The sequence below is a fragment of the Chlamydotis macqueenii genome, chromosome 2 (genome assembly GCF_036417535.1).
Source record: "Chlamydotis macqueenii isolate bChlMac1 chromosome 2, bChlMac1.mat, whole genome shotgun sequence".
Classification (NCBI taxonomy): Eukaryota; Metazoa; Chordata; class Aves; order Otidiformes; family Otididae; genus Chlamydotis; species Chlamydotis macqueenii.
The window spans coordinates 129,642,463-129,667,779 of record NC_141557.1 but is presented as its reverse complement, the minus strand read 5'-3'; the positions used below and the strand labels follow the sequence as shown (position 1 = coordinate 129,667,779).

At 40.7% G+C, this 25,317-nt stretch overlaps 1 protein-coding gene across 1 annotated transcript; it reads right to left on the bottom strand.

The window, feature by feature from the left end:
* Nucleotides 1-195: 195 nt before the first annotated feature.
* TERF1 (telomeric repeat binding factor 1) lies at nt 196-25,245 on the bottom strand. Its single transcript, XM_086742405.1, has 10 exons — nt 24,966-25,245; nt 21,388-21,483; nt 19,272-19,402; nt 18,561-18,647; nt 17,038-17,187; nt 15,008-15,114; nt 13,834-13,899; nt 13,701-13,744; nt 12,541-12,605; nt 196-829 (listed from the first exon to the last, which is right to left on the bottom strand). Exons 1-10 carry the CDS (start codon nt 25,243-25,245, stop codon nt 671-673), a joined length of 1,185 nt encoding a protein of 394 aa, XP_086598531.1. The 3' UTR covers nt 196-670.
* Nucleotides 25,246-25,317: the final 72 nt, after the last annotated feature.

Here is a 25,317-nt window from a genome sequence, read left to right as displayed (position 1 = left end):
TATTATGCCAATACATGTAAGTACAAAATAATCTTCCACCTAGAACTTAAAGCTTAATTATTTAAAAAAACCCCAAAACACTACTTTACTACTTATAAACATAAAATTACATGGAGTGTCACATTTTTAACTGCAAAAAAAAAAGGAATCAGTTTGTAAAATTAGCAATACCAATACATATGTATTTTTTGGTACAACTTACAGAAATTACAAGTCTGAACAAAAGTTCAAAGTGAAGCAAAACAGATTAGAATGGGTTATACGGCAGGAAGTAAAAGGATAAAAAGCTCAATCTGACTAGAGATACAATCCTTTAAAAATACAGAACACTTGACTCTGTGTTAGCTTCTATCAAGCTAAACACGTTGCCAATCATTTAATACCCCTATGTACGTAATTGACCTTTCTTAAATCGCTGTAAGCATTTTCACATTTCAGAAATTAGGCCACCTATTGCATGTAGAGAAAAGGCCAGGCTTTACATTTAAATCATCATTACCTGAGCAAGTGAGCTTACATGAACGTTTTATACCTATTACTATTCTGTTTCATGTTTTAGGCCAGCAACACTGCTGGACACTCTGAGACCAAAGTAAGTTTTTTACTCTGATAACCTAGCCTAGGTCCTTAGGAGAGGAAGGTCAAGAAGAGTTGATTTGTGTAGTCCAAATTAGCCTTGAGTGATCCTGCACAATGTTCTCCACCGGTCTTTTAACATGACACTAGTTCTGTTGTCGAAGTCACCATGGACCAAAATTTTAGCCCAGTTACCCACTCCAAACTCCTTTATTCCTGATTTCAGTTTCAAGTCTTCTTTGTAAGTCCATCGCTAGGGGAAGAACAGAGAAAAACACGGATGTATAAACAGAGAAAGGTATTAAGCTTATAGCAATTATAAAAGCAAGTTTTTATACAGCTCTCTAGTTACTACAGAGTACAGATGCCTGAGGGTCAGTAGGGTCATTCTGACTTCTTTTGAGCACCATAACTTGACACTAGATACAATAACAAAGGTTACCAAGTCAAGTGTTACAACACAGTAGCAGACATCACCTGGAACTAGAACCACATGCTTCAATGTTCACAAGTTACAGGAGGAACTTTGCTTCCTCCAAAACATGCTTTCCAAAATTGTACTTTATTAGCTAATGGAGCCAAGACAAACCTTGATTGGCACTAGTATGAATCACAAAAGAGAAAGCATTTTGTGACACATTAATCTAGAGATTGAGAATCAAGACACCATTTACCAACAACAAAGGAATTTCAGTGTGCTTACAGAAAACAAATCCCAGTATGGAAAATGCCAATAGAAGCAAAATGATACATATTGCTTTTGAAAGCGAGATCAGCCACATCCTCTGGTAATAGCTATGCATTTGTTTTTGACCATTTGTTGAGCCCACTACTTAAGTCTCACTGTCACAACCTACAAGCTTTTTAATCGTTAGAGGATGTTATTTCTCCCATAAAAGGAAAGAAAATTACTTGCAGTTATAAATCTGTAAAGCAATCCCTTCCAATTAATTTCCCCAGTGTACCAGTTCTTCCTTAGTTGCTTCTTGATACAAAAATGTCAATACAAACAATTTTAAAGACTGCTCACAGAGTGAAAGGAAACTGAATTTTTAAAAAATCAAATACTTAGCTTTACAGTAAAGTGTGAGGAAGAACTGAGTATCAACTTCCTTTTATTGTAGCTTTACAGAAATATGCATATTTATAAGAAAAGTTTACATATCCTATATATCATATTATGTCTATTTTTAAACACTGTTTTTAATATAGGTGTATTACATATGTTCATTTTTTCACTCTGGAATAGCAATTAGCAACTTTAATACAAAATTATTTTAAACCAACTTATTCTGCTAGAATGTCTTCAAATCCTTGCTTGCTTAATACAAGACTACATGCTGATGTACGATCAGTACATCTTCTTAGGCAGACTGAATTGCATATCCGCTATGCAAATACAGGACAGGATCCCCAGTTGAAACAACTGTGTAGGAAAACTGTTTCTAAAAAGATCAATTTCTATTTCAAATTGCAGCTTGATAGCATGTTCTTTCTAAATTTATTCCCCAAGATCTGAAATGCAAAGACTTAACTTACAGAAAAAATGTGAACTTAAAAATGTTAATGAGATCAAGATGTACAGAGAACTCTATTGTGTAGCTGTGCCATTTAATTGGTCTGTGTTCACTTCTGCTTCCTGTGCTGGAGATGTCCTGCTGCTCTTGATGGTCTCATGGACTACAGTAAGTTATGAAAGCAGACAAATGGTCCATTTTCACTGGTCTCGTGTTGGCATTTCTGTGAGTACCAGCAGATTCCATATTAAAAATCATTATTACCAGATTCTTAAAAAATCTGCATGTTACTGTGCATGTCGCGAGCAAATGACTGCTGAAAATCCAACCAAGAAGCTTTCTTAGTTCTGCATTTAACCATTGCCTGTGCTTTACTTACTTTGGAGTTGCTCTGAAATAGCAAAATGTCAGTGGTTTTGCACGTAAGAGCACTATGAAATTTACACAGGCAAGTAATCGGTAGCACTGCAATTACTTACTCACATTCAGTGTATGAAAGCAAAAGAGTTAATGTCTCATAGGCCGTTGCAGGCTTTGGCAGCTAAGAAGTATTTGCAGCAAATGGTCTTGCCGGAGAGAACGATTTAATTGACAAAGGAGTGAACTATTTATAAAAGGAAGTATTGTCTAGAGCCTCCTCCTCTGATGAATTTCATTCGCTGTTGTCATGTACCATATGCTGCTTATCTGACACATTTTTGGTGAAAAACAGGCTGTAAAAGTTACAGGAACTCTGTAGCTGCCCCAGCTGAGCAGAGTTCACATCAGCACAGGCTGTGGCTCGGCTGTGTCCTGGCCTCTCCTTCAGCCAGAGCTATAACCTGCCTCTGCTCTGACCCCATCTCAATTGCAGTTCAGGTTATCTGTGACAGCATCTGGTGCTGTGACCAGGACTCAGGCATCCTGCTTCGCTTGAGAGGACCACAGGCTGCTCCCTGCCACTGCTTGGAAAGGTACAGGACCTTCTGAAATCCCTGCTGGGGCTTCAGCTAAGGGTCATCTGTAGGCTCCTGTGGGGTGCAGGGGCTGCTGAATCCCAGCTTTTAATACAAGTCAGTCTAGTGCCCCACTGCCAGCTAAAAGAGGGAAAGGTAATTGTAATTCTCATCTAGTCAAGGTAGGTCTGGTAAAGGTACTTCTAGTATCTGGTAAAATTTAGGAGAGGTTGGTCAGGAAAACCTGGATTGGTTTCAGCTATTAACATTGTATGAATGTGGAATGAACAAGCTGGGTTCAGGACAGGGCGGGAGCCACATGTAGCTGCCCTGGCAGGGACTGGAGTTAACTTGTCTGCAAGGGCAAGGGGTGGAGGTTTGGTCCTGGATTGCCGGTTATCCCCACCCCTTCCCTGTCTCCAGCTCCAGCAGGAGCTTCCTCAGGATGTAATGGTAACAGTCCTGACCAGCACAGTGGGCTCAGGATAGATGTAACCAGGAGCAGCCCTTGGGTGTCTTGTAGATTTTCCTTTGAGTCTCTGTTGTCAGGCTGGAGGGGTCAGCCCAGCAGCAGTGACCAGCCCCCTCTGCCTTTCCTTCATCTCCTTGAATGAGTGAAAATTTCACCTTTTGCCTAAAAGGGAGACATCTTCTAAGCATACACTGTAGTACGACTGGAACATAGAGTGCCCATGAGATGAGTGTGTGAGTGCTTGTGCTTGGTGGATCCAGCTGCACCAGTTGACAAGTAAAGGACTCGTGAAGCAGCTCTGAGGGCCGGGATGCAGGCCATACTGGGACATCTGCAAACACTCATGTGCCTGTGAAACTCGAGAGGTATATACGTGCTTCCACCAGTGAACTTACACCTCTACCAGACAAAGAGGAGGAGACTTGGCTGCCTGTGCTTATGTCTTATGTGAGTACTGTGTGTGGGTGCTGTTGAGGGCAGCACGTTGTCCATGGTGGTCTGTGTGACCAGCCATGTCACTGTCCTCTTTGCACACATGTCCTGTGTCTCTCTGAAATCGATGGGAATGGGAAAGTGGCAGCCACGTCCCCTGGCCAGAGCAGGGATCCCATGTCCCTGGGGTGGGCTCCAGCAGCAGGACAGGAGAGTCCTGGGCTGGGGCTGCTGGGGGAGGCAGCCACTTCAAACATCCCTTAACAGCAGGATCTAGTTGAGTTTTGAGTATTCCTGAGATTAAATGTGTATGATCCTTATGTGATGGGGGACCAAACCTTTGCTAATGCACCTACAATGATAAATTTGTAACCAAACCTGTAGGGCTCCCAAAGGGGACCTGTGCTAATAAATCCTCAGGTTAATTGGAACAATTGCATTAGGGGAAAAAAAATGCTTATAGAATATTAGAAGAGCAATAGCAGGTGTAAATGGCTGAAGCTGAAGGCCTAGAATTTGTAGTTTGGGGGACAAAAAGAGGGCTTTACCAGAGTATGTACAAGACCTCCTCCTGTAAGCAACAGACCACTTCTAACTATCAAATGGATAAATGGTGTTGGCTATAAAGCATAAGGGAAACTAAAAGAATCAGGCTATGGTTGACCTTTACAACTGGAACTTTCAAAATTATGAAGAACTGGGTAGAAAGGGAAATGTAGTTGCAAAAGAATAGCCTGAAATTACAGAAATTTAAACTTGATAAATACAACTAGTAGAACAGAGTAGTACAGAGGAAATCAGTGAATGACAGGGGAACAAACATCACTTAACTCTGCAAATAATGTACCCAGGGGAAATGTTAATTTTGTGGCTGCTGTCATTAGACAAATATATACCAGCCTGCTTGTGCAAAACAGGTATCTAGGCAGGACAATCCATGGCCAGCCAGCATGACTGTCAGTGGCACAAGAGGTCTAGGTGCTCAAAGATGCTCAGATAAATCCCTCATCCATGGAGATTTTTTTTTTTTTTAACTTTCTCTTGTTCTAATGACCTAGAACTCTTCGGGGGATCCTTAAAAGATTCTGTCCTTAAAGGCAACAACAATTCAGGCACCAACGATGGGTATATCAAGTTTGTGTGGCAATGTTTTGGTAGCGGATGGGGCTACCCCCCCACAGGGGGGTTTCTGCAAGCAGCTCCTGGAAGCTTCCCCTGTGCCTGATAGTGCCGATGCCAGCCAGCACCAAGACAGGCCTGCTACTGGCCAAGGCTGAGCCCATCAACAGTGGTGGTAGCACCTCTGTGAGCCAGCACCTCTATTTAAGAAGGAAAAGAACGGCTAGGGAAAGCGTTCGTGGAGAGAGGAGTGAGAATATGTGAGAGGAACTCTGCAGACACCAAGGTCAGTGAAGAAGATGGGGAGGAGGTATGCCAGGCACCAGAGCAGAGATTCCCTGCAGCCTGTGATGAAGACTATGGTGAGGCAGGCTGTGCCTCTGCAGCCCATGGAGGTCCACGATGGACCACAGATCCACCTGCAGCCTGAGGAGGACTCCATGCCAGAGCTGGCAGATGCCCAGTGTAGCCCCATGGGAAGCCCATGCTGGAGCAGGCAGGACCTATGGAAGACACACACTAGAGCAGTCTGTTCCTGACAGACTGCATCCTGTGGAAGGGACCCACGCTGGAGCAGGGGAAGAGTGTGAGGAGTCCTCCCCAAGGAGGAAGGAGCATCAAAACCAGCATGAACTGACCACAACCCCCATTCCCCATCCTCCTGCACCACTGTGGGAGGAGGAGGTAGAGAAAATGGGGAGTAAAGATAAGCCTAGGAAGAAGGAAAGGGTGGAGGGAAGATGTTTTTGACACCTGGTTTTGTTTCTCGTTATCCTACTCTGGTGTGATTGGTGATAAATTCAGTTAATTTTACCCAAGTCAAGTCTGTTTTGCCCATGACAGTAACTGCTGAATGATCTCTCCCTGTCTTTATCTTGACCCATGAGCCTTCTGTTACATTTTCGCTCCCCTATCCTCCCAGAGAGGGGGCAGGGTGAACAAGCAACCACATAGTACTTATCTGCTGGCTAGGGCTAAACTGTGACAATGGGCCAAATAACAATTTTGAGAGCCATTCTGCATGGTTCCCCCTCTTCCCTTGCATTTAAGCTCCTAAAAGTAGTAGCAGTACTCAGAGGTGAAAGGCAGGAGGGTGTCTCAGGGAAGAAGGAGCTTAGATAACATTCAGCCCGATCAAAACTGTATTCTGGTTATTTTGAAACAAGTGTAAATTTGGCATCTACACAAAGTGCAAGCTGAGGTACATGAAGATCAAACTTCACATCTGAAAGTTGGATTTATTCCAGCTTAATGCAACTATCAGTGCCTCTTCAAGAAACTATGACCACTGATAAACTTCACTAAGCAGTGAAAGAACTGAGTGGTAGTAGTTCAGCTGAGTTTTTAAACAGAAACCTAAAACTTTTCTAGAGTAGTCTACCCTTTTATCAAAAATACTTATTTTCCACTACTTCCTTTTCCACAGATCTTTTGCAACATTAGCAGTGAATGATTTTTTTTTTTTTACTATTATTAAAAGGCCATAGATTCCATTGGAACCATCTAGTTCATCTCATATCAAAGCATGCCAGAAAGCTTTCCTAAATAAAATCTTTATTCAAGTAACGCAGTTATGCTTGACCTACGGCACCAGATAATTCAAATACTTCCACCAACAGAGACAATCACAACCCTTGTTACTTGTTCTAATGATTAGTTACATTTGCTATTAAAACGGTTGTTTTTTCCCCTTATTTTGCTCTTAAATTGCTTGTATTGAGCTTTTTAAAAAAAAAATAATTGTCTTCAGTTTAGCATATAAATAAGAAGCCTGCCTTACAGGTAAACCGGAGATTTGACTCATTTTCTTTTTACTGAGGAACTATATAGAGCAGTAACTCGCCCCCCACTCCAAACTGCCTGTGCCCTCTGGGATGGCAGTTACAAGCTAGTAAGACCGGTTGAGACTGGACATAATGCAGCACTATGCTTGAACTAACATAATCACAGCACCTAGGCCACAGCAACGTGACACTTGGCTAGCTCAGAACACTAGCAGAGCAAGCTTGAGTTTACCAGACAGACTGTGTAGACGTATCCTCACATATTTAAAGATCTTGTTATTCCTTAGAGTCAGTTCTGCTCTAGTAACCTGTCTTCCTTTGATTGTGCATTCTAGGACTGTGCTCTGATTGTTTTTTTTTTCTCCAAGTTGAAATATATAGATTTTTTTTTTCCATAGAAATCTGACCAAATTCTGAAAATCCAGATTTTCAGACATATTCTTTAATTTAAGCAAACTGGCAGTCAGGTTTTAGACAACTCACAGGACTTGCCATACACATATGAGATATAAAGTTGAACACAAGCAGTTCCCTAAATTCTGTGACACTTGCATCCCCTAATTTAGGAGCAAGAAAATAAAGTACACTTCCTTTCAACAGCACTGCAGATTGTTGTATGCAGCTAATTGAAAACATGGCAATGAAAGGCTGAAAATGGGCACTGAACCATTGCAATGAAATGCCATTTACAAAACAATGCCAACATTGAAAGAGGGACCACATGGAAAGGGAAGTTCTAGAAGTCAACAGCTCTGACATTCACTGCATTCTTTCATGCATGCAGAGAATTTTATAACCCAGATTATTAGGCAGAGGAGCAGATTTATTGTTTAAAAGGCCAATATCATTGCATTCTATATAATATTTACGAGAAGTCTCACTGGCAGGTAGTATGGCATAAATATGCAGACAGCAAATGCCTACTTTTCTAAGTGTTTTAAAGAAACATAGTTCTCTTCTTTCAAGTTCTTAATAAAATTTTCAGTGAGTTCTTTGCCACTATCAGATGTGATTTTCTAGAAATGTAGTCTTTACATTTCAATTAAGGCTGAACTATAACCACAAAATTGAGTACATGATATTATTTTTATTTTTCCCTAGCAAGATGTGTATACAAGCCCTAGACTTGGATACAGTGCTTGTAGTAACCCCCTAACAGACTACCTCAACATGAAAATAGGCGAATATAAAGCTGTCATTAGCTCTGTGTCTGTTGTGGTCAAATTAGTTTAAATCTTTGTGTTGAAAACAAGATTGATGGAAGTGTGCATGCTTACTAGCAACTGGCTGACAAGGTACCCAAACAATTATAGGTTGCAATAAAGCAATATATCTTTTTGAAGGCAAGAAGCAAATTCAGTAAATGCAAACAGGAGGCTCTCAGCAATTTAACTATTCCCGAGATTTGTGAGAAAGTGAAAAACTGTTTATATATAGCAGGGGGCCTAACATGCAAAGACAGATGAGCTCTCATTAGGACCTCAGCCAATCGGAGGACAGCATCTAACTGTAGATTTAACCATCACTTCAACTTCAGTAAAAATGCTCAAAGAACTAGGAATAAGTACAACTCTCCTCAAGGACAGTCTGAAAAACGTAAGCAGGTTTGTCCTTCCCTGTTATATGAAAGGTGAAATACCAAAATGAACTCCAGAAAAATGAAACACCTCACATCAAAATGGATGTATGTTGATAACTTGCAGTTATCTAAACAGAAAGACTCCATATTGCTTCCTAACAGATTTCTCGAGAGGAATTCAATGGGAATACATTTATTTAATATTAATGTTATTTAGAAGTGTTTATCATTTTATCATGATTACTGAAGAAAATTTGCTATGCCGAAAAATCAGTTTGTAACAGTTCACCTCAACATCACGTTAACTTCAAATTGCCTTCTACTAAGGCATACACTTATGTACTTCCCATCAATAGGGAAATTTGGAATTAGTGAACATAGCAGAATTATTTTAAAGTGATTAAATGAAGTAGGCTTACCCATGAAGAGGACACAAAGGACTATTTGAAATGCAGCATGATAAAAAGATCTTATTATTTGGTTTATAAAAACTAGAACAGTTTACCAAATAAATATACATTTTTACCTCATACAAACAAAGTATTGAATTATAAAACTGCTAAATCTTTAACCTTCTAAGTGGGAAAACAAAAAAAAAAAATTTACATTTGCTGAAAACCTTCATGGACAAATGACATCCTGAATTCTTTAGTCGAAGCAGTGGAAAGATATTCCCCCCCCAATATGTTTTAAAGACTCAGACTCAGTCTTCCCATACCTCTTGAATGGATGGACTGCAAGATAGGGACTGGAGGAGCAAAGTCCCTCCTAAGGAACCTGAATATACGTAAATCTCTGGGACTGGACGAGATGCATCCCAGAGTCCCGAGGGAACTGGCTGATGTAGTTGCCAAGCCATGCTGCACTATATTTGAAGAGTCATGGCAGTCAGGTGAGGTCCCTGCTGACTGAAAAAAGGGAAACACTGCACCCATTTAAAAAAAAAAAATTTAAAAAAAAAAAAAAAAAAAGGAGGATCCTGGGAACTATTGACCTGTTAGCCTCACCTCTGCGCCTTGGAAGATCATGGAACAGATCCTCCTAGAAGCTATGCTGAGGCACATGGAGGACCATGGAGTGTGGTTCAAGATAGCCAGCATGGCTTCACCAAGGGTAATTTCTGCCTGACCAACCTGGTGGCCTTCTATGACAGAGTGCCTACATCAGTGGACAAGGAAAGAGCTACTGACATCGTCTACCTGGCCTTTGACACGGTCCCCCCTCCAACACTCTCCTCTCTAGGTTGGAGAGATATGGATTTGATGGGTTGACTTTCTGGTGGATGAGGAATTGGTTAGATGGTCGCATCCAGAGTGTAGTGGTCAATGCCTCAATGTCCTGATGGAGGCTGGTGACAAGTGGTGTCCCTCACGGGTCCGTCCTGGGACCAGTACTGTTTAATATCTTCATCAATGACATGGACAGTGGGATTGAGTGTACCCTCAGCAAGTTTGGAGACGACACCAAGGTGAGTGGTGTGGCTGACACACCTGAGGGACAGGATGCCATTCAGTGGGACCTGGACAAGCTCAAGAAATGGGGCCATATGAATCTCATGAGGTTCAATAAGGCCAAGTGCAAAGTCCTGCACATGGGTTGTGTCAACCTCTGGTATCAATACAGGCTGGGGGATGAATCATAGAATGGTTAGAGTTGGAAGGGACCTTCAAAGATCATCTAGTCCAACCCCCCTGCAAGGAGCAGGGACATCCCCAACTAGATCAGGTTGCTCAGAGCCTCATCCAGCCTGGCCTTGAACGTTTCCAGGGATGGGTCTTCCACCACCTCTCTGGGCAACCTGTTCCAGTGTTCTACAACTCCTATTGTAAAATTTTTTTCCTAATATCCAATCTAAATCTACCCCCCTCTATTTTAAAACCATTACCTCTCGTCCTACTACAACATGCCCTACTGAACAGCCTCTCCCCATCTTTCTTGTAGGCCCCCTTGAGGTATTGGAAGACCACTATAAGGTCTCCCCGGAGCCTTCTCTTCTCCAGGCTGAACAGCCTCAACTCTCTCAGCCTGTCCTCATAGGAAAGGTGCTCCAGCCCTCTTATCTTCATGGCCCTCCTCTGGACCTTCTCCAACTGGTCCATGTCCTTCTTATGTTGGGGGCTCCAGAACTGGACACAGTACTCCAGGTGGGGTCTCACCGGGGCAGAGTAGAGGGGGAGAATCACCTCCCTCGACCTGCTGGCCACGTTCCTCTTGATGCAGCTCAAGATGCAGTTTGTCTTCTGGGCTGCAAGCACACATTGCTGGCTCATGTCAAGTTTCTCATCCGCCAGCACTCCCAAGTCCTCAGGGCTGCTCTCCATCCATTCTCCGCCCAGCCTGTATTTGTACCTGGGATTGCCAAGACCCAGGTGCAGGACCTTGCACTTGGCCTGGTTGAACTTCATGAGGTTGGCACAGGCCCACCTCTCCAGCTTGTCAAGGTCCCTCTGGATGGCATCCCTCCCTTCCAGCATGTCAACAGCACCACACAGCTGGTGTCATCGGCAAACTTGCTGAGGGTACACTCTATACCACTGTCCATGTTGCCGACAAAGATGTTGAACAGGGCCGGGCCCCACACAGACCCCTGAGGGACGCCACTCGTGAACAGTCTCCACTTGGACATTGAGCCGTTGACCACCACTCTGTGAGCGCGGCCATCCAGCCAACTCCTTATCCACCAAGTGGTCCGTCCATCAAACCCATGCCTCTCTAGTTTAGAGAGAAGGATGTTGTGCGGGACAGTGTCAAAAGCTTTGCACAAGTCCAGGTAGATGATATCCATTGCTTGTCCCTTGTCCACCGATGCTGTCACTCCGTCATAGAAGGCCACCAAATTGGTCAGGCACGATCTGCCCTTGGTGAAGCCATGTTGGCTGTCACCAACCACCTCCTTGCTCTCCATGTGCTTTAGCATGGTTTCCAGGATAATCTGCTCCACGACCTTGCCAGGCACAGAGGTGAGGCTGACTGGCCTGTAGTTGCCCAGGTCCTCCTTGTTCCACTTTTTAAAAATAGGGTTGTTCCCTCTCTTCCAGCCATTGGGGACTTCACCAGACCGCCATGACTTTTCAAATACAACAGTCAGTGGCTTGGCAACTTCATCCGCCAGTTCCTTCATGACCCACAGATGGATCTCATCAGGTCCCATGGACTTGGGCACCTTAAGGGACTGAGTGCAGCTCTGCCAAGAAAGACCAGTGGATGACGAGTTGGACATGAGCCAACAGTGTATGCTCACAGCCCACAAAGCCAACCGCATCCTCGGTTGCATCAAAAAAAAAAAGCATGGCCAGCAGGTCAAGGGAGGTGATTTTGCCCCTCTACTCTGCTCTGGTGAGACCCCACCTAGAGTACTGCATACAGCTCCGGACCCCTCAGCAAAGACATGGACCAGTTGGAGCAGGTCCAGAGGAGGGCCACAGAAGTGATCAGGGGGCTGGAGCACCTCTCCTATGAAGACAGGCTGAGAGTTGGGGTTGTCCAGCCTGGAGAAGAGACTCTGGGTAGACCTGTGGCCTTTCGTCACTTAAAGGGGGCTTATAATAATGACAGGAAGAAACTTTTTCACAGGGCCTGTTGTGACAGAACAAGGGGTAATGGTTTTAAACTAAAAGGGTAGATTTAGACTAGACATAAGGAAAATTTTTTTTTTTTTTTTTACATTGAGAGTGGTGAAGCACTGGAACAGTTGCCCAGAGAGGTGGTTGATGCCTCATCCCTGGAAACACTCAAGGCCAGGTTGGATGGGGCGCTGAGCAACCTGATCAAGTTGGAGATGTCCCTGCTCCTTAGAGGGGGGTGGACTAGATGACGACCTTTAAAGGTCTCTTCCAACTTAAACCATTCTATGATTCTAAGCTTTAGGAACAGTATATTTAAACAAATTAAAGGCTCATAAGCATTAGCAACAATAATTGACATTGCACCAAAGAAGTCCTTTTCTTTTTGAAAGACAAAAATTAGAACTTAAAAAAACAGTTTCAGGAGCTGTAATACAGCTTAAATAATGTGAAGAATCTTAATCACATGCATTCTTGAGATAGAGTCAAATCAAGTTGGGAAAAAAATTCTGTGCAGTGCAGATAAAATTTATCTTCATTTAGATTAGAGTATGGATACGAACCTGTCTTTTTCGGCCACAAGCTGAAGTGTCTCCCTGTTTTCCCATGTTTTGCAAGCTGTCCAGACCTAGAACACAGTTAATATACATCCATGTAAACATCATGTAAACATGACAATGAGGAGTCAACATTAAGGAAGCAGTTTTGCATTTTATCTTTTACATGAAATAAGAACATACACTATTTCTATATGCTTTGACAGACTGGGAAAGTTTAAGTGTCTGTTTATATATGAATACTTCTATATATGTATAAGCATTAATCTCACCTTAGTCAAAGGACTCAAACAGTCTGTTCAGAAGAGTCACTATATTTTCTATGCAACAGAACTCACAGAAGAATTAAGTTTTAAACAATTAGGTAAAAATTTGTATATAGTAATGAAGCTTTATTATTTCATTCTGGTAAAAATATTCTTACTATACATTCTGCTCTCATTTTACACAGAGAAAATGGAAGCTAACCATTAATCAGAGCTAAGATACTTTGTATACAGGTTCTGTGGAAGTGATGGAACAAGTGTCAGGTTCTAACTGTGGGAAGCATTCAAGGTATCTTAAAGAGTTTGTCCTTGTACAATATGGCCACATGCAGAAGCTGTATGTCATCTCTTTGTGGTAAGATGATATTGATGGTTTTCAGAACCTAATTATATAGTCCATGTTGTTAGTTTCTTAAAAAGTAATACCATGAAGATGCACAAATACCATACCTTTGGGTATTTTACTCTACAATTTGTTTTTCCAGTCAGTGAACCTCTTTAGTTCCTTCCCCCTTAAAGTTATTTATGTCAGAAGTCAGAAAGTGACAAGTTTCAAGACTCATCTTGCAGCTTTCTTTTCCTCAGAATACAGCAAACAAGCAAACAAAACCCCAAGGGAACCAGAAAATAGTGAATCGTTTTGCAAAATGAGTTGCCAGAGAACGTTAAGCAATTTCAACAGCTTCCTAAACGTGGCAGCCACTAAATCTGCATATGCGCAGAAGCCACACACAACAGTTGGGAGGGTTTTTTTCACCACAATCATTTATATATTAATCCAATCACATTGGATAGCAGTTATCAAATCACCAACACATTTATTGGGGGGCAAAGGGGGAGGAGAAAGTGTGAGCGTTTGACATGACTGTTTTGAAAGTGTGAAAATAAGCTAATACTCACTCCGAAGAGCATTGCTCGCTCTGTGTTTCCGTCTTGAACGAGGCCTGCAAGGAACAACAGAACTGCAGTAAAAATACACAGAACTTCATTAAATGCCTATGACCAAGAGCAATAACAATAAAGTTATTTTTACCTTACTGTGGGCTTTTTTGTGTCTTCAGGTGATTGATTTGTAATACTCTGTTGCTCTTTCATGGATCTTAAAAAAAAAAAAAAAAAGAAAAAAAATTCCTAGGCAACAACTTGGCATTTATGTGATTGAACAATATTTAAATGAAAGAAAACCCTAAGATTTCTCGACAGAAGCAGTGATATACAAACCCTAACTGCTTCAATCCATTAACAGTCTTAACCTTGCCTCCCTATACCTGCAGGAGAAATACAGAAGACACTACACTTTTAAGTTGTAGACATGATGCATTTTGCACATGTGTTTTTTCATACCTTCTTCACAATCTAGGAATTGTTTCCATAGGTTTTTTGATCAAGTTTTAGCCATACCTCTCAGGTGTAGCTGTCAGGAGCTGTCCTTCTAAAAAAAAAAATATCTTATGACTTGTCTTCTTGTACACTCTGTCTGCAGTCAAGTTCCTTAACTAAATGATGCCAAGTATTCCAAGTATAAAACTGCAGAAATACAAGCTCTATCCCAACTAAAGACTACAATTTATTCTCCATGAAAAGCAAGTAGTAATAAACATAGAATATTCGTGGGTTTGTTTTTTTTTTTTTCCAAAATAAAGTCAAAGGAAGGGGGAAGGAACTGGCCTTTTAAGTTCCCCCAGCACTTCTTAGAAAAGTGTAATTGTTTTGAGGGTTCACATTGCCAGAATAATGAAGCAACATAACTATTTCCCATCACACTAGTATCACTAAGCAAGAGAATCTTGTGTTTAGCTGTAAGGAAAAAGTAATAGATTAATTCCCTTTCCTTATCCTCTTTCTTCTCCAGATGATCTATAGCCTGAGATTAGGAGGGCAGGAATAGAAGGAGCTCAATCCAGTATAAAGAAAAAAAAATGTGAAGTATTTCTATGTTTCCATTGTTATACAAGACTGACAGCTGTTTAAACTGAAAAACGTGCATCTTCAACAAGTACTTAAACTTAATACCAAGCTATTTGATATAAATGCCAAAAGTAACAACCACAGAAGAGCTAAAACTTAAAACCAGAGAAAGTGCTGGTAGTTAATTTTCTACTCGATAGCAGTTTGGAATTTAATGTCCTTCCTTCTACCTGCTCCTTGTTCTACAAGTTTTCAAGTCCCCAAGTATGTCCCTCAGGACTATAATTCTTAAGACAAACCTTCGTTTTGTTTCCAAATCCCTTTTGTCATTTTCATTGACATTCACAGTTTTGTTTTGCAATGTTGCTGCTCCCAATCCTTTAGACTCTACTTCTTTTGTAGCTGCCTGTGAGAAATGAAATTGATCTTGAAATTAAATGAAATTAAAGCCAGACAGTATCTAGATAGTAGTTTACACTGAGATTAATATGTTTACTCTCTATTAGGACTAACAGGACTTATTTCACAGACCCTTTAGAGGTATTACCATTAAAATAAGTTACCATTAAAATAATGCCCCCCATCAACAGTAGGAGCTGCAAGCTTGTAGATACCAAACTTGACAATAACCTATAAAAAGCAGCCTACAGAACAGTCTAGTAATGTAGACCACCTTACAGCAAATGAAAAGCTGGACATAAGCTGGCAATGGGTGCTTGCAGCCCAGAAAGCCAACCGCATCCTGGGCTGCATCAAAAGAAGTGTGGCCAGCAGGTCGAGGGAGGTGATTCTGCCCCTCTGCTCTGCCCTGGTGAGACCCCACCTGGAGTACTGCATCCAGCTCTGGAGCCCCCAACATAAGGAGGACACAGACCTGTTGGAACAGGTCCAGAGGAGGGCCACAAACATGATAAGAGGGCTGGACTACCTCTCCTATGAGGACAGGCTGAGAGTTGGGGCTGAACAGCAGCCTGGAGAAGAGAAGGCTCTGCAGAGACCTTATGGTGGCCTTTTAGTACCTAAAAGGGAGCTTATAAGAAAGATGGAGAGAAACTCTTTAGCAGGGCCTGTCAGCATAGAACAAGGGATAATGGTTTTAACCTAAAAGAGGGTAGATTTGGACTGGACATAAGGAAGACTTTTTTAAAATGAGAGCGGTGGAACACTGGAACAGGTTGCCTAGATTGGTGGTAGATGCCCCATTCCTGGAAGCTTTCAATGCCAGGCTGGACAGGGCTCTGTGCTCCTTGCAGGGGGGTGGACTAGATGACTTTTCAAGGTCCCTTCCAATCCAAACTATTCTATGATTATACTTCTACATATGGCAGCAGAAGAAAGAGAAGTGAGACTAATAGTTAAAACTAGAGTGTTTTTCTGTAGACAATGCAGGGTACACTGCTGAGAAATAGTTACATCTATTGCACAGCAGAAGCAGAAACTCTTCACAAATCTGTTTCCCCCATGTCCCAGAGGAACTCAGTACAAAGTAAAGATTTTAGAAGTAGTATTTGAAACATTGGTGCTGAGATTAGGATGTGCACACAGCGAGGGTGCAACACAGAGAGCCTAAGTATGTTAGTATGGAGTTCCAGGGCTTATCTGACACCTCCAAACCTCCATCTCTTCTTAGACTCAAAGAAATAAATAGCTTTGAAAATAAACTTGAGCATTGACATCTGAGAGAAACCATTAAAATGTATTTCTTGCATTATACTTTGAATGCATTTAATAAGTTTTGTAGTCTCTCTTTCTGGTAAGAAAATGAAAACCCCAAAGAACCTTCAGGTTTGTTTATTTAAAATTTGCTTCTTATTACCTTTAGATGTTTGTGCTTCTGTTATAGAGTAATTCAATATTCTTTTATGGGAAGTAAACATAAGAGAAATTCTTTACAATCCTGCTGAAGATGAACTGCAGGAGGAATGTTGTTCTTGCCAATTTTAAAATCCCTTTTGATCAAGATGGTTTGTAAGAAACTTTTTTTTATTTACAGGAAAACAGCAATAATAGCTTTCTATCTCCTAACTCCTTTCACATTCCTAATGCTTTTAGCCAAACTAACAGGTCTTGACCTTTTAGTTTCAGTATGAGAACTAATATAGACTTAAACAAAATAAATTATTTAATATATAGTTACATTATCTTTTAAGGAGTCTCAGATTAGAAATGCTCCTCTTTTTTTTTTTAATTAATAAGACAATCCAAAGGAAGATAAAGCTTTGTTTTCATCTAATGTAATAATTGAATATTGTCTAAATAACTCCCTTGAAAGTATAGATCTTGCCAGGTACCTCTTTTGAAATAATTTTTGAAAATGGTTTTGACATACCTGTATTAAGAAGTTAGTTTCATTTTCTTTCATGAAAATTTCAATGTAAGACTTGATTTTACTTATCAAAAGATCGTAACTGAAGCTTTGGAGAAGGGGAACATATGGATCCTTGCTTTTAATTACAGTTGCCAGCTTCACCCTTAAAGGCTAAGAAAAGCACAGCTTTAAACAACACAAAAATATATGCTGAAAAAAACTTGGCATCTATGCTAAACAGGACATACATAAAACTAAACATGATTATGATATAGTTTTCTCAATATGCCTATACAACTACATGCTACAGTTAGAAAGGGTTTGAAATTAACCAGGCATAATACCAAGAGTTTACTTTATGTGCTCAGTAAATGGTTAAGTGTAACTTTCCAGAGATCCTTATTTTCATTCCCTTTATGAGTAACACTGAAAGCAGGGTTGTCAATGAGCAAAAACATCCAGAAAAGCCCACTCATTGGTAGGTTCTCCCTTCTCCTTTGCTGCCTCAAAAAGACTGCCACTGAGAGGCGTTTACAGTGTACAGGGAGAGGACTATTTAGTACAGCAGCATCAAGGACACATTGATGCTGATAATTGCAACTTCATGTTTTGTCTACCAACCACTCTGAATCTTACAGAGACCAATATAGCCAAGAATTAACTTCTGTTAACAGCTTGCACTCTTATTTATGAATCTGAGTACTATTACCACAGTCTACACTTTCTGAACATCTGAATCCTCGGGATGAAGAGTATATCTGAAGAATAAGTCGCATGCATGCTACTATTTACATAGAACATGTGTCTTAATATACCAAAGAAAAAAATAGAGGCAGCATTTTTGCCTTCTCTTCTTTTTGCCAGCAGCCCTTTTGCTCTCTTGCCCATCCCAGCAAGTTCAGGTATGTGCACTAGCTATTATTTTAAAGAGATATGTACTTGAACTTGCATCTTTTTGAATGATGCAGTCAACATCAAACCAGGAGGTGGCCTGATCCACATATGTTATCTTCTCCAGATAGAGGCACACTAATATCCACTCTATACTACAGATGCTAATGAGCTTTCCTTCCATGTGATGCTTCAGTATGTAGAACTGAACAAAGGTGACAAATAAACTGCACTGCAAAGGTTCAGACTGATGATCAGTCAGCAGACTGATTATTAGGGAGTTACTATGTCTCTACCAGCATGTTTATACTGTCTTTACTCTGAGAAAACAGCAATATCAAATTCCCAGAATCTGTAGTGACATCTCACTCCTCATATGAAGTGGGAAAGGGGACGAAGTTTGGACTGATGCTGCCCACAGTGAAGAACAACAGCTGCTAGAAGCATTTTACTCCATCAAATCAACCTTTATTTCTATCAACTCCCTAGCCACAAATGTATTTTTGTATTTACAAGAGTACAGGTGTGTAAGTGACTGCATAGGCAGTAATCAGGACTAAGCTATGCAGGTAGTATTTGTTAGCTTTGGAAACCCATTCCCCTCTTCTCCTCTGAAAATGAGAGAGCTTAATGCAAGTTAAGCAAGTTACTACCTTATCTGATTCCAAGTCTGAAAATAGCCTTTCAAGAACTTCAGTAGCCTCCTTGAAATATCCATTTTCCATATGGACTGCTACAATCTACAACAAATACAATTACAAGATATACTGAAATAAATTTCACCTGCGATTCAGAAAAAAACAAGGGAAGTCACACTTCCAGAGTGATTTTGTTACCAACAATTATCTGCTTACAACAGTTAGTTCTGAAGTAATATTAAACCTCATGTATAAAGGTCCTCTCCATCAGCCATTTAGAAGGACCCTCACTGATGCAAAATGTCCCATAAAGTATCGCTTTCAGTTTTCCCTGAAAGACTTCTACAGGCCCAGCACCTGTCAACATGTTTTTACATGTTTCTCTCTGAAATAGTTTTCGAATACAAAAAATTGTTTTTAAGAAAAAAAAAAAAAGTTATTCACAATATATTTTAAAGCTCAATATACTAGTGCTTTGAAATTTATCTCTCAATTTATATCTGATTTTTTTCAGATTGGCAGCTTTCGGAACAATTTTGAACCGGGACAATCAGGAACCAATTTAGATAAATCTGTACAGGGAACATTTTCTCATTTACTCTGTACTTGAAAATATAACAGAAAATTCAGTTCAGCCTGCTAATAGCCCAAGCTGTTTGTAAAAGGAGCCTTATTTTAACAGAATGAATAGGTAGCATCCTGAAGCATTCTGAGTAAGTCACAGACCTGAATTTGAATCAAGCGACGAATATCTTCATGAAGCTTTTCCAGTTTAATTTCTTCCCTTTCAAGTAAAGTCCAGAAAGACAGAGCAGATTCCAAAGGTGAAATTCTTTGATCATTTTCAAAATGGCACTCTTTGGGGGGGAAAAAATAGTATTTAAAAAAAACCCTTAAAGGATAAAGCTAAATACGTTACGTTATTCATAACAATAAAGTAACAGGTACTATACATAATTTCAATTCCTTTTTCCTCAGATAATTTTGTCTCTCTCTCTTCAGCTGTGTTCAAGAGACCTGAAGTAACTGCCTTCTTTTCAGAGAGGCTGGTTCTTCCTACCCTTGTTAATAACATTACTGTTGCATTTTTAAGAGATTATGTGTCTGCTAATTATTATTCATGTAAAATGCCACTTGCAATAGTGCTAAGTTTAACATCACGTATCTGGGCTGGCATTAATAATACCCTTACATTAATCTTGGCATCTGATATCAAAACATTTGGTATTGATAGTGTTAATTTTGTAATATAGCCACTATCCAAAGCTGTTTTTTTCCCAAGTTTATCTCTATATTTTCATGTCTTAACTTTCTGTTATATTTGAAAGGGTTAAATGGAGAGGGAAATTCAACGGCTTAACACAAGAGTTGTAACAGGAGTTACTGAAAAAGCAGAAACAACCTCCCATGTCACTGTACCACTGTGCCAACACCAAGGTTTGTGCAAACTCCCAGCAAGCAGGATCAGTGACCAGTTCTAGCAGAAATCTAGCCCAGCCAAACAACCATCCCCTCAACACTCTAGAAACAGTTTCCCAGTCTGGTCACGGCACATCTGCACAAGTGAGTGTGCCAACGTAACAGATATAGTAGGAGCTGGCAGGTGCAGAAGACTGCTTTTTTCCTCCATGGCGCTGCCAGTTTAGCTCAAGATGTTCACTGACCTACAGCTTCACTTATTCCTTCATTTTATATGACATCATAGCAGAATCTCTCTCAATATCTTCTTATTCCTTACAGTAAGTATTTTTCAGACAGAAGGCAAACAATTTAAGCAATACTGAAAAAAAAAATATTTGATACTCACTACAGTAAAAGACAAACACTGAAAATGTAAATAGTATTATACATATATATATATACACACACATTAAAAAACACTTGTTTTTCTCTAATTATTGTTTCAATCAAGTAATAAGACTTCACATTAAGTTTATTTTAACACTGTAAAACAAAGTGTTTAACTCTTAAAGAGCTGGCATCTGAAACAGCCTACTCTGGTTTAAGGCTCAGTACGGGTTAAATATTTTAATAATTGGAAAAGAATTAGGAAAGCTACCATACAATATATTAGCTTTCCATGTACATTGTGCAACTACATCTAATGTAATACCTACTAAACACAGGCAATCTTCCTCATCATACAGGTCATTCTCTACACTGACAGATGAAATCACACACTGAAGTGTTATATACAATAATACAGTTTTAAAGCATTATCAGAAAAGTTTCATAATTGTATGTGATGAATTCTTTTAAATATTAGAATTTGAGTCTCAAGTTGAACTAAATCAAGAAGAGTTTTATTACCTGACAAACAACATAAGAAGTTTATTTTATAAAAAAGCAAGCCTTTGTGGCACTGCTAGGCTAGAATACACTTTATTCTCTGGGTCATGCCAACAAGACTGCTTTTGAAGTCCTTATATTCCAGCGAGTTCTATCAAGCAGCGAAAACCTGCAGCAAAAAAGTTAAGTCATCCAGAAACTGGAGCGTGGAAGCAAAGTCAACTTGGCTAAACCAGCAAGTTGGGAATACAGACAAACAGGAGATATGGTAGTGAATGAGTCCCAAGGACCTGCTGCCACCTGACAGTCTTACAGCCTTCTAAGAAACAAGGGTAGTCATCCTTTTCATCCATATTCTTATTCCTACTGTCTGTCCTACTTTAACCTCTAGAGATACATGTGTAGAAAGAAACGCACATTCTGTGCCTTAAACTTGCAAATATTGCTCACTAAGAGCTAGTCAATACACCTAATCATACCTAATACACTTCTGTGCAAGCTCACACAAATCTATTTAAACAACAAGTAAAAAAAAAATAATCAGATTACTTACGAAGGTTTTTTCCTTTTGCAATTCTTATCAAAAGCTGACAGAGATACACCGTTTTTTTCTGATGTGTAGGTATTTCGGAGAGGCCATTAATAAGAGCTGGAAAAGATAAAACTTAAGTCAGTCTTGCTCCAGCACTGCCACTGTGTGGCTAGAAATATACTAGACACCGTGTTATCAAACTTCAATAGTCTATGGAATTTCTAATTCATTAGGAAACTGATGAAGCACGCTCAAGTTAATATTCAAAAGAACTTAAATATTATTTAAGAATTTGACCAGAAAAACCTATCCCTCCTGCAGTTCACAACAGCAACCTAGAAGTGGCAAGATGCAGCACAGGCTTACATTCATCAAATGGGAAGACCACAGTATTTTATGCAAATAAATGAAGTTTTGGGTTGCTCAGTAGCTTACTATGAAAGACAACTGTCTGCTCCAGAGAACAGTTCTGTGGTATGCCCACAAAACACAAGCCACATGCAGACTGCTAACATTTACACATTGCTATAGCAACCCACAGACCAAAAGGAGTAAAAGCTACAAGGAGAGCTTAGTCAGAAATGTAAGTCTACAAGGGAAATCCTCCTCGCAAGGTTGGAAGGTCACAAGGATTATTATATATTTTAGAAAGAATGAGAGCTATCATGAGATTATTTCCATCATGCTGGTTACTGCGAGCTTCATATTTTAAGGTGCTGGATATAGTAATTCATCTTCACAGCATAATACAGAAACATTCAAAGTGAATAGTGAAGAATGTGTCAAGTGACTTGTCTAAGCTGTAGACTGAACACTCCAGTTACACATTTTGGTGTCAGCCTAGCAAAAGCCAGGATTCTGGAGCGTAAGACCCTTACGTTTTGCCATGACACAACTAGAGCACATAACACATTGTCTTACTTGGAAGTACTTAGCCTACTTGCTTATTAGTGTATGATTGTCTCCTATGAACAATAAATACGCATGAAATTAAAAACTAATTGAATAGCCCCAAATGATTACCTAAGCTAACATCAAGCAGGATATTGTCATTTGGTCTTGGAAGAACACATTTGCAACTGCTTCAGTGAGGACAGGTGATACAAGAGCTTTTAATCCCTACAGCCAAAATAGCAAGTAAAAAAAGAACACTGCTTAGAACAGCAGTAAAGTGCCACTTGTTATAATCACAAATTCATGCATCTTCCATAGCAGACAGAGTTCAATTTCAGAGTCTGGATGAGTTCAATGACAGCGCTAAGCACCATCATCAGGCCCTGAAGATGGACCCAGAGCTTGGAAATTTTTGGAAGTAGGCAGAATACTGTAGCTGAACGACTCCACAGAACAAAACTGGTTACCTTGGCAAGTAGCTTGAGACCTTTCAGCTGTCTCTGTTCTCTTAAAATGCATCTATATTAGTGCTTTAATTCAGAGCAGGGGTGCATTTTTAAAGCAAACTTCCATACCTGACTACACAAATTGAATTCCTTTAGTGCTACTCTAAAGAAAGAGACCTTGAAATTTTTACTGCATGAACACAGCTCCTTATTAGCAATTGCTCACAAATAATGCAGACAAACAGAAAGTGACATAGCCTTAGTAATCTTTTCTAGACTCTTCTCCCTCCCCACCCCCAAGGCAGCTTCTCTGTTAATTAGTGTGTTAATAGTGCTATCAATCACAAATTGCTTTCCTCCCTGTGGCCACTCAAATGTATTTCTCATCTTAGCCTTTCATTAGAAATTCTAGAAATCCAGTTCCTTGCATGTAGACACCTACACAAGCTAGTTCAGGTATATAGACCATAATATTCTGTCAAGGCACGCTAAGGTAGGCAAGGCATGTCTTTAAATCCTTAATCCCAGGTAACCTAGCTATTTCTAGTTGGCAGTATACTGAGCTATACAGAAATATTATTTATCTCCTAATAAAAATAGCTGGTCTTGTTCCCTTAGCCTTCCTGCCTTTCTACACTTGCTTCAGTTTAATTTACCTTCTTGTTGACAGTCAGTCGTTATTTCAGTAGTCTCACTTTGACATATCCAAGAGTAATAGTACTGTATTTCTATGAAAAAAAACACACCCATACTTCTGATGCAATCTTATGACTGTGCTTGGCTTTTTCCGTAGACTGTTAACACTTCTGACTTGGTAATCTTATAGCACCAATGTGCCCAACACTTTCCTCTGTTGCTGAACAAAGTAGGAACAAATTTCAAATTTGCTATTAGTTCCCAGTTCCACATAACCTTGCATTCCATACAGTTTAATTAATTGTTTCCACTAATATGGTCCTCAAAAGTCTTACTGTTCTTCTCGGGCGATATTCCAGTCTGCTTCTGTGTTGATAGCATCTCTGCTTCCCACCTACATCTTAATGAAATTTCAGTACGATTCTCCCACTTAGCCACAGTCCCAAGGCCAAGACACAGAGAAGCACCACGAATAATTTAATCTAGTAGCTCTTCATTCAATGTACTTTATTATGTTATCTTTAGATTTCTTACCTCTTACAATTTCCCATATCTATCTCCTCACTAATCATTCTGCATGCCTTTGTATTCTGTTCTTTGCAAGAGTTTAAACAAGTCATACTATCACATTTACTTGAGCCAGGAACACACACAAATCCCCAAAAGCTCTAATTCAGGAAAACTATTTATAACAGAAAAGCCATCATAAATCCATCAAATTTATCTGAGACCTAGACATTTGCTTCCAGCTGTTAACTACTCTCACTGTTAAATATTTCTCATTTAAATACATGTTTTTTAATTCAAAAAACCAGTCACCAGACTTCATTCCACCTCTACCTGCTAGACTACAGTTCCTTGAAATAGTCTTCTACCATAACCCTGAATATAAGTGTAAGGAACTCAGTGTATTTAAGTAATTCTTTCTGGTTTTTACCACATTCGCATCTCTTCACTAAATCCTCTTCAACTTTTCAGTAGCCTTGAACTCTCAGCATCTGAGGCCTCAGCTTCATTAACTGCTGATGGTATATATGCTATACATTCAAGCTTAATAGAATCAAGATGATCGATTAACACTAATGCTTGTATCGACCTACCAAATCCAAAAGTCCTCACCCTCAACCCCTCAGTAACCACTGTTTTCTTGGAACGGTTCAGCTTCCCTCCCTGGTCTCATTCAACCAAAACATCAGAACTCCCCCAAACTGCAGTTATCTCACAGTACTCCAGCAGAGCTGCCACTGCATGCTAAACTCAAAACACCAGTGGATTAAATAAGCAAACAAAAATTCAGCCTGCGTCGTTTTATTTCCAGCACGCGCAAGCACTGCCGATACCATAAACCGCCTCAAGAGACAACCCTGTATTCTAGGAACCTCCTGGAGCCCTCAAAAGAGCTGAAAACTTCCTCAACACCAGTGACCACGATCTTATACAAGGCTACACCTGCGTACAAAACGCGCCGACAGGGAAGAAGCAATAAGCGCAGAAGCACTGTCGGTGCTTTAGCACGCTGCTTAGTGCGCGGGAGCAAGCCGCTCCTGACGCTCTGCGGGGACCTGCTGCCTCCAGAGCCGCCGCCCCTGCGTGAGAACCGCCGGCCCCGCAGCCGCCCCTCACCCTGCGCCACGCCACTCCACCGCCGGAACTCCGCCGCACACCCCTCCGCGAAGTGCCGACACAGGCAGCAGCAGGCGAACTCCAGCATCCAGCCCGCGGCCACAGCTTCCACCTCAGTCGGCGGTGGCGAAGAGACGCAGCCACTACCGCCCGCTTCTCCCAACGAGCTCTCGGCCGCCTCGGCCATCTTCAACCCGCGCGCCAACGGTTGCTGGCCCCGCCCCCGCCAACGGTCCGGCTCGCACTCTCCCCGCTCCGCCCCCTCCCGGGCGGCAGCCATTCCGCGCGGCCTCCCTCGGAGTCGTCACATCCGGTAGAGGAGGGAGGTCGCGCTGGCTGGGCCTCTGAAGCG

What these genes read in the sequence shown, in the direction of transcription:
- TERF1 (XM_086742405.1), bottom strand. Translation starts at nt 25,245, where the DNA reads ATGGCTGCCGCCCGGGAGGGGGCGGAGCGGGGAGAGTGCGAGCCGGAC. An exon ending in TGCAAAAGGAAAAAACCTTC is followed by an intron (nt 19,403 to 21,387) that starts GTAAGTAATCTG and finishes TCCCCCCCAAAG; the next exon opens with AGTGCCATTTTGAAAATGAT. An exon ending in CAGACTTGGAATCAGATAAG is followed by an intron (nt 17,188 to 18,560) that starts GTAGTAACTTGC and finishes TGCTTTTCTTAG; the next exon opens with CCTTTAAGGGTGAAGCTGGC.